This window comes from Otolemur garnettii, unplaced genomic scaffold (assembly GCF_000181295.1).
Source record: "Otolemur garnettii isolate 467f Iridium unplaced genomic scaffold, OtoGar3 scaffold00094, whole genome shotgun sequence".
In the NCBI taxonomy this organism is placed as follows: Eukaryota; Metazoa; Chordata; class Mammalia; order Primates; family Galagidae; genus Otolemur; species Otolemur garnettii.
In genome coordinates, this window is record NW_003852489.1 from 4,352,372 (window position 1) to 4,362,638 (window position 10,267).

Genomic DNA, 10,267 nt, shown 5'->3' on the forward strand with positions numbered 1-10,267 from the left:
ATGGCATCATAGCTCACAGCCCCCTCAAACTCTTGGGCTCAAGCAGTCCTCTTGCCTCAGCCTCCCAAGTAACTGGGACTACAGGCACCTGCCACTGTGCCCAGAGAGGGTCTCACTCTTGCTCAGGCTAGCCTCAAACTCCTGAGTTCAAGCAGTCCACCCACCTTGGCCCCCCCAAAGAGCTGGGATTATAAGTGTGAGACACCACACCCAGCCTAATGCTCAACGTTCCTAATCATCAGATAAATATAAATTAAAACCACAGTAAGATACTACCTTGTACCTATTAGAATGGCTATTATCAAAAAGATGAAAGATAACAAGTGTTGGAAAGGATGTGAGGAAATCAGAACGCTTGTACATTGTTAATGGGAATGTAAATTTGTATAGCTATCGTAGAAACCAGTATGAAGCTTCCTCAAAAAAATAGAGATAAGAGCTACCATACAATCCAGGATTTCCAGCACTGGGCATTTATTGAAAGGATATGAAATTAGTATGTCAGTACTAATATCAGCATTTCTATGTTCATTGCAGTATTCCTGTAGCCAAGATACAGAATCACCCTGAATGTCCATTAGTGGATGAATGAATAAAGAAAATATGGTGTATATATAGCAATTAAATACTACTGGGTTAAATAAAAGAAGGAAATCCTGTCACTTGTATGAACCTATCTATGTATGAACCTGGAAGATATTTATGCTACATGAAATAAGCCAGCACAGAAAGATGAATAGTATATGATCTCGTTCATATGTAGAATCTAAAAAAGTTGGACTCAGAAATAGAGACTAAATGATGGTTGCCAGAGGTTAGGGGTTAGAAGGATTTGGGGAGATGCTGGCCAAAAGACACAAAATTTCAGTTATAAGGAATAAATTCAAGGGATCTGTTGTACGTCGGGTAACTACAACTAACAATATATCATATACTTGAAAATTGCTAAGAGTATTAGGTGTACTCACCATAAAAAGTACCTGTATGTGAGGAGATGCATATGTTAAGTATTGCATTGATTTAGCCATTTTACAATATGTGTATGAGAAAACAAAACAAAAAAATGGGGGGTGGGGTGCCTATTTTCCTATCCTAGAGTATTCCCTGAGATAATAGCAAATGTATAATACCTTTAGGGCCTGTGGTGCAACTTTCTCAGAATGTGGATCATACGCTACATTCTGTAGTATCTCTGAGGTGGAACCTTGGAGTCTGGTTTTTAATACACACCCTAGATGACTTTTATGTACTCTAAAATTTCAGAACTATAGTTCTAGTTAATATTTAGAACTGACACACAGGGCTCAGCGCCTGTGGCTCAAGTGGCTAAGGCGCTAGCCACATACACCTAAGGTGGCGGATTCGAATCCAGCCCGGGTCTGCCAAAAACAACGACAGTTGCAACCAAAAAATAGCTGGACGTTGTGGCGGGCGCCTGTGTCCTCAGCTACTTGGGAGGCTGAGGCAGGAGACTCGCTTGAGCCCAGGAGTTGGAGGTTGCCGTGAGCAGTGAAGCCATGGCATTCTACCCAGGGGGATAGCTTGAGGCTCTGTCTCAAAAAAAAAAAAGAACTGACACCCAGAAGCATTGGGAAAATGACTTACGTTTCTGAAAATGAGGGCTGTCTCAAGTCAGTGGATACAGAAGAGAATGAGTTGCAAGGTTATATATCAGATTACAGATTGTTTTGTTTTTCTTGTATAGGACTATAAGGTGAGTTTAATTTTCAATGGTATTTGTATTTTTTCCCCCAAACCTGGGTGGGGGAAACTCATATGGAAACCAGACTTAGCTAAGGGGTAATATTTATTGAGTATTTAAGTGCCTGGCACTAGGCAAAGCGCTTTATCTACATTTTGTCACATTAAATCCTTGGTTTGTTCCATTACTGAGGCACAGAGAGGTTAAGTAATTTGCCAAGGGTTATATTATTAGTAGTGGAGCTGGGATTCAAATTAATTGTCTGGCACAAAAGTCAAAGAACTCTTTATCATTCTACTATGCTTCCTTTACATTTTAAGATTAGAAAAATTAAAGTGTGGGCTCAGCGCCTATAGCTCAGACACTAGGGCACCACCCATATACACCAGAGCTGACAGATTCAAATCCAGCCTGGACCTGCCAAACAATAATGACAACTATAACCAAAAAATAGCAGGGCGTTGTGGCAGGCACCTGTAGGCCCAGCTACTTGGGAGGGTGAGGCAAGAGAATCACTTAAGTCTAAGAGTTAGAGGTTGCCGTGAGCTGTTACGTCACAGCACTCTATCCCAGGCAACAGCTTAAGACTCTGTCTCAAAAAAAAAAAAAACAAGAAAAGAAAAATTAAAGTGTGTGTGTATGTTTGATTTTATTGTCCTAATAGTGTTTATATTTTTATTTGATACATGAATTATTTATGTGGAGTACTTAGCTATGTTATGTATTACATGGTTTTTGGTGAGCTTCCTGGGAAACCATTTATAATTTTTATGAAAAAAGTTTTTAAATTTTACACAGGAAATTATAACTGCTTATTGCATAATCTTCTTATAAATGTAAGGTTATATATATGTATATGTGTAATTTAAGTAAATAAAATAAAATAATGCTTGGTCAGCGGTAGAGTTTTTTATTTTTCTGATTGACATGTGTAGATACTCCACGTCCTACAAGTCATGCCCGTCCACCATCAACCAGTTTGATTTATGATTCCGACCTGGCTGTCTCTTATACTGACCTGGATAATCTCTTCAATTCTGATGAAGATGAACTAACAGTAAGTAATCCATTAATGATTAAGATAATAGTTTTTTCTTTTCTTTCCCTCACTCTTTTTCTTTTTCTTTTTGTTTGTAGAGACAGAGTCTCATTTTATCGCCCTCAGTAGAGTGCCGTTGTGTCACACAGCTCACAGCAACTTCCATCTCCTGGGCTTAGGCGATTCTGCCTCAGCCTCCTGAGCAGCTGGGACTACTGGTGCCTACCACAACTCCCGGCTATTTTTTTGTTGCAGTTTGGCCGAGGCTGGGCTTGAACTCGCAGCCCTCAGTATATGGGGCCAGCACCCTACCCACTGAGCCACAGGTGCCACCCCCCCCACTTTTTTTTTTTTTCAGGCAGAAATTCTTGCTCTGATCCCCAGGTAGAGTGTAGTGTCGTCATCATAGATCACAGCAATCTCAAATACTCTTGCCTCAGCCTCCCGAGTAATACACTACCACACCTGGCTAATTTTTAAATTTTTTATAAAATGGGGTCTTGGTATGTTGCCCAGGTTGTCTATGAACTTCTTACGTCAAGCTGTCTTCTTACCTCAGCTTCCCCAAATGTTAGGATTATAAGCATGAGGCACCTCACTCAGCTAGTTTTATAATAAAAGTCTCATTAATGTTTGTTTGTTTTTTTGAGACAGAGTCTTACTTTGTCACCTTCAGTAGAGTGCTGTGGCATCACAAGCTCACAGCAATCTCAAACTCTTAGGCTTAAGCAATTCTATTGCCTCAGCCTCCCCAAGTAGCTGGGACTATAGGCGCCCACCACAATGCCTGGCTGTTTTTATTTTTTGGTTGTAGTTGTCATTGTTGTTTGGCAAACCTGGCCTGGATTCTAACCCACCAGCTCCTGTGTATGTGGCTGGCACCCTAGCCACTGAGCTATAGGCACTGCACCTAATGGGATCTTTGTTGATTGTTTTTAAATCTCATATTTGAGTAGTCTTGACATAGTGTCACCTATAAACTGTAGAGTTGGGTTTTCTCCTTTTGTTTGCATATTTAACACATGATTAAGCTTAATTTTAGCTCTGCCGTATTCTTTTTTGTAGTTTTTAGGAAGGAGAATTACTTTCCTATTTTTTAATTTTCTAGTTTGGGCTTGGTGCCCATAGATCAGTAGTTAGGGTGCTGGCCATATACACCAGGAGCTTGTGGGTTCTAACCTTTCCCAGGCCTGCTAACCAACAATGACAACTACAACAAAAAAAATCGCTGGACGTTATGGTGGTTGCCCTTAAGTCCCAGCTATTTGGGAGGCTGAGGCAAGAGAATCACTTAAGCCCAGATTTGAGGTTGCTGTGAGCTGTGATGTCACAGCACTCTACTGAGGGTGACATAGTGAGACTCTGTCTCAAAAAAATAAAAAATAATTCTGTAGTTTGAGAAATTATTCTGACATAGACTTGTTTAGAGAATATGTAAGTAATTAATGTTAAAATTACATACTTTGACAATTCGTTAAGGAATATCACTTCAGGCTCAGTGCCTGTGGCTTAAATGGCTAAGGTTCCGGCCACATACACCTAAGGTGGCAGGTTCGAATCCAGCCCAGCCCACCAAACAACAATGACAGCTGCAACCAAAAAATACCCAGGCGTTGTGGCAGGCACCTGTGGTCCTAGCTACTTGGGAGGCGGAGGCAGGAGACGCTCTTAAGCCTAGGAGTTGGATGTTGCTGTGAGCTGTGATGTCACGGTACTCTACCCAGGGCAACAGCTTGAGGCTCGGTCTCAAAAAAAAAAAAAAAAAGGAATATCACTTCTTTTGAATTAATTTTGCTCCACAGCTATTAAGACAGGTACATACTATAACAATGAAAGCAGAAAGATGTAGTCTTTAACACCATTTACAGAGAAAGGTGAAGGTAAAAGAAATTAAAACTAGATTTTCTTTCTAGCATATCAGGTCTCTGGCAAATTAATGAATTGGGTACTTCATTATTATACAAGAGAACTCCTTTTTCATGAATTGGGTGCTTCATAATTATACAAGAGAATTTCTTTTTCATATGCATAAAAGTAGCCTGGAAACTTCTATGGTACAGTTGATTTTTCTTTCTTGTCCTATATAACATATACTTTTAATCCTCTCAGAGTATGTGTCTATATATGTATATGTGTATATATACATGCATATATATGGTAGATACATCTGTACATAAACTTTGACTCTATCTCATAATGTTGTATATTTTAGGGCACCCTTGACCGAATGAATGTGTATCCTTGAATACTTTCATACATTTCTACTTTCTCTCTGCTACCATTAACATATCAGCTGTGGTTCCTCTAAGGTAGAAAGGTTGTAGTGAGAGCTCAGTCTACATATTTATCATAAAGTGTCTAACAGAAGAAATGGAACAAATGTTGTCAGCTCTAAAAACATTGGTGATACCTTGAAGATGGTAAAACTTGGTTCATCGAGTGCATTAAAACTTAGTTTTAGCTAGGCATTCTATTTTTTCATGAGATCTTTGTTCGTGAAGTTTTTGCTTTGTTTTACCTTTTATGATATTTTTGCACAGTAAGGAGATTATTACAACAAGGTAAAAGTATATAAGGATTTAGAGGGAAGATTGATTATATAGGAGACTTGATATCTTATACTTACTAGGACAAATAGTTTACAAGTATCTTTTACTAAGAAGCAATTCTATCTCCTTTGAATGTTCAGATGGGGGGGGAAGCAATTCTGATAATTATAAATTCTTCTTATTGCAGGTTTTTTCTTTTAATGGATTTTAAGTTTTAGCATATTCTTGCTTCTCATGTGTTTTTTGTCCTTTTTTTTATTAAATCATAGCTGTGTACATTAATGCAATCATGGGGTACAATGTGCTGGTTTTATATACAATTTGAAATATTTTCATCAAACTGGTTAGCATAGCCTTCATAGCATTTTCTTAGTTATTGTGTTAAGACATATTCTACATTTAAATTTCACATGTACCCTTGTAAGATGCACCGTAGGTGTATATTTAAAATGTTGGTCATCTTTGGTTGAACTTTTCCCTCTCAATTTGGAGGCTTATCAAATAAATATTCAGATAAATTAATCTGGAGTCAGTGATTGTAAAAGATACATTTTATATCTTTAAACTACATCTAGTAAGTATTTGGCTCTATCATACATCCAAAATATTACCTTTAATGAAGGGGTTTAAGTTATGTCTGAATGATTACTACTTTGAGATTATATTGAATGTAAAACTTCAGATAAATATTGCTTTTTTAAAATAGCCTGGATCTAAAAAATCAACGAATGGATCAGACGAGAAAGCCAGCTGCAAGGAGTCAAAGACAGGAAATCTGGACCCGTTATCTTGCATAAGTAAGCTTCCCAAATCTGTGCTCCAGATAAATTTACAACTTTTAATCTGAACAAAGCTCCCCGTTCCCTTTGTTTTAAACACAGATTCACCTATTTTTAGTCTTATGTTAAAATGTGTGTTTTATTAAATATAGGCACTGCAGATCTTCATAAGATGTATCCTACACCACCATCATTGGAACAACATATTATGGGATTTTCCCCAATGAATATGAATAATAAAGAATATGGTAGTATGGATACAACACCTGGAGGAACTGTTCTAGAAGGAAATAGTTCTAGTATAGGAGCACAGTTCAAAATTGAGGTTGATGAGGGATTCTGTAGCCCAAAACCTTCTGAAATTAAAGTAAGTATTTTATTTTTCTAGAAAAATAATTCCCTTCCTATATTTTCTTATAGAGTTAGTTTGTTGGTATATTCAAAAATCCTTTCATAGTGATTTTAGTTTTGTAGCTGACAAATTTGAGGACTGAATTGTGGTAACACTATTAAGATTGCATTTAAGAAAGAATAGAATTATTCTTCTCTTTTATTCTGTTTAAAGAAAGGAAAATAAATCCAGAGTCAGTTTGGGTTTTTTCTTTGTTTTTTTCCCCCTGAAAGATAAGATACTGAAAGCCCATGGTCTTTATATTGTAGGATTTTTCTTATGTCTATAAGCCCGAAAATTGTCAAGTTCTGGTGGGATGTTCCATGTTTGCACCTCTAAAAACTCTACCAAGCCAATATCTGCCACCTATCAAATTGCCAGAAGAGTGTATTTACCGTCAGAGTTGGACTGTTGGAAAGTTGGAATTACTTCCTTCGGGACCTGCGATGCCATTTATCAAAGATGGGTATGATTTATGTTATTAATATAGTATGTGAATGCTTATACATCTTTATTTTTTCTCCAAAGAACCATTAGGCACGCTGGAAGAAGAATATTTGTTTTCAAAAACTCTAAAAGTTTTTTTTTGTTCTTTTGAGACAGAGTCTCACTATGTCACCCTCAGTAGAGTGCTATGGCATCACAGTTCACAGCAACCTCATACTCTTGGCCTTAAGTGATTTTCTTGCCTTAGCTCCCAAGTAGCTGGGACTACAGGCGCCTGTTACAATGCCCAGCTATTTTTTGTTGTAGCTGTCATTGTTGTTTAGCTGGTCTAGGCTGAGTTGGAACCTGCCACCCTTGGTGCATGTGGCTGGCGCCATAACCACTGTGCTACAGGCACCTAGCCAACTCTAAAAGTTTTTTGTGGGTGGTGCCTGTGGCTCAGTGGGTAGGGCGCCAGCCCCATATATCCAGGGTGGCAGGTTTGAACCTGGCTCCGGCCAGCTAAAACAGCAATGACAACTACAACAACAACAAAAAAAGCCGGGCATTGTGGCAAGCGCCTGTAGTCTCAGCTACTCAGGAGGCTGAAGCAAGAGAATCGCTTAAGCCCAGGTGTGAGGTTGCTGTGAGCTGTGATGCAATAGCACTCTACTGAGGGTGACAAAGTGAGACTCTGTCTCAAAAAATAAATAAATGTTTGTTGATTAATTATAATGGTAATAGTTGGGTATGGATAAACTATTGGAAGACTTGGCCGGTGCCTGTGGCTCAGAAGGGTAGGACGCCAGCCACATATGCTGGAGGTGGCGGGTTCAAACCCAGCCCCTGGCCAAAAAAAAAAAAAAAACTATTGGAAGACGTAAGAACATTATGCTTTGTCTTCAGAAGTACCTTTTCCTTTGCTCATTTGTACATTTGCTCTGTTTCCCACATTTTACATCATAAAATCTATGAATTTGTGGTATCTTAGCATTGGTAGCATCTTTTTTGGTTTTTTTGAAACAGGGTCTCACTATGTTACCGTTGATAGAGTGCTGTAGCATCACAGCTCACAGCAACCTCAAACTCTTGGGCTTAACCTCCCAAGTAGCTGGGACTACAGGTACCCACCACAACACCCGGCTACTTTTTTGTTGCAGTTGTCATTGTTGTTTAGCAGGCCTGGGCTGGGTTCAAACCCACCAGCTTCAGTGTATATGGCCAGTGCCCTAAACATTGATCTAAGGGCGCCAAGCCTATTGGTAGGTAGCATCTTAAAATTACCATTTTCTCTTTTTTCTTTTTAGAGACAGAGTCTCGCTTTATTGCTCTCAGTAGAGAGCTGTGGCGTCACAGCTCACAGCAACCTCCAGCTCTTGGGGTTAGGCGTTTCTCTTGCTTCAGCCTCCCAAGTAGCTGGGACCTACAGGCACCTACCACAATGCCCGGCTATTTTTTTGTTGCAGTTTGGCCAGGGCCAGGTTGGAACTGAGCCACAGGCATTGCCCCCATTTCCTCTTTTTAAACATGATTGTCTTTAAGATTGTGATTTTATTTTTTTCCAATCAATAACATTGTAGAATCAAAGAAATATGAGTATTTCCAGTATACGAAATTTAAAGGCTTATGTCCAGTATGGTTAAATGGATACAGATTTTAATTCTATTTTAGAACTAGTTGATTGATCCTTAGCCCACAGCAATCACTCTCTAAGTGAATATGTTAACTAGAAATAAGACTTGATTGTATTGGTAATTTCTGTACTCATTGTCTTCTCATAATTTTTAATGTTACTGAGAAGCATTTGAGACATTTTTAGTTCTGTTTCACATTACTAATATTTCTTTGTTTATGTATTTGATTTTCTTTTATCCTCATGACAATAGTGATGGAAGTAACATGGATCAAGAATATGGCCCTGCTTATACTCCTCAAACCCATGCTTCTTTTGGGATGCCTCCTAGCAGTGCACCTCCTAGTAATGGCGGAGCAGGAATTCTTCCTTCTCCATCCACTCCTAGATTTCCAACTCCAAGGACTCCTCGGACTCCTCGTGGAGCTGGTGGACCTGCTAGTGCTCAAGGTTCAGTCAAATACGAAAATTCAGACTTATATTCACCAGCTTCTACCCCATCTACGTGCAGACCTCTTAATTCTGTGGAACCTGCAACTGTCCCTTCCATCCCTGAAGCACACAGTCTTTATGTAAACCTCATCCTTTCAGAATCAGTTATGAATTTATTTAAAGACTGTAACTTTGATAGTTGTTGTATCTGTGTCTGCAACATGAATATCAAGGGTGCCGATGTTGGAGTTTACATTCCAGATCCAACGCAGGAAGCACAATATAGGTGTACCTGCGGCTTCAGTGCTGTTATGAACAGAAAATTTGGAAATAATTCAGGATTATTTCTTGAAGATGAACTCGATATCATAGGACGGAACACAGACTGTGGCAAAGAAGCAGAAAAACGTTTCGAAGCTCTCAGGGCTACCTCTGCTGAACATATTAATGGAGGACTAAAGGAATCTGAAAAATTACCTGATGATTTAATATTATTACTACAAGATCAGTGCACTAATTTATTTTCACCCTTTGGAGCAGCAGACCAAGATCCTTTCCCCAAAAGTGGTGTTGTTAGCAATTGGGTACGTGTTGAGGAGCGGGACTTTTGCAATGACTGCTACCTTGCATTAGAACATGGACGTCAATTCATGGATAATATGTCAGGAGGAAAAGTTGATGAAGCACTTGTGAAAAGTTCATGCTTACATCCCTGGTCCAAAAGAAATGGTAAGTATACTAACAATTTTTTTGGTTGTTTGTTTTCCTTTAGTTGTATGACTTTGCTTTTCTTAGGGAAAGGTATTAAAGCAGTAGTTCTCAACCTTCCTAATTGCCTCGTTGTTACGGAGGGAGAAAAGGGGTCACGACCCACAGGTTGAGAACTGCTGTGTTAAAGGCAGTTTCTTATGTAGCTAATGGAGATGCTCAAACTGGGACTTAAAACTCCTTTCAGGATGACGTTTTTAAAGGGAAAATTTATTCTTAACAATTTAGTTTAATTTCATTAATAAAAGTATGGTTATTATAAATATTAATTATGTACTTATACAGGAATGTAAAAGGCACTTTGCAAATGTGTTAATTAGCAGAAAATTGTTAGTTATGTTCTTTATTCAACATTCTTTTATTCATTGAATATTTATTGAGCGCGTTTTATGTGCTAGGCATTGTCCTTAAATTCACTGTTGAACAAATTAGCCATACTTCTGCCCTTTTTGAGTCTGTAATTTAGTGGAAAAGACAGACAAAAAATTGTATAATAGTAATACGCTTTGAAAAAAGAGAAGCGGCTCGGCGCCTATAGCTCAACCGGC

The 10,267-nt window shown here is 38.6% G+C and overlaps 1 protein-coding gene across 1 annotated transcript in view; it reads left to right on the forward strand.

The window, feature by feature from the left end:
- MED13 (mediator complex subunit 13) overlaps positions 1–10,267 on the forward strand; it is a 118,393-nt gene that overhangs the window by 65,271 nt on the left and 42,855 nt on the right. Inside the window, exons 12-16 of the mRNA XM_023516600.1 lie at positions 2,638–2,759; positions 5,997–6,087; positions 6,222–6,436; positions 6,730–6,926; positions 8,773–9,680. Of these exons, the coding sequence (XP_023372368.1) occupies positions 2,638–2,759; positions 5,997–6,087; positions 6,222–6,436; positions 6,730–6,926; positions 8,773–9,680 (1,533 nt within the window). The remainder of the gene's footprint in view (positions 1–2,637; positions 2,760–5,996; positions 6,088–6,221; positions 6,437–6,729; positions 6,927–8,772; positions 9,681–10,267) is intronic.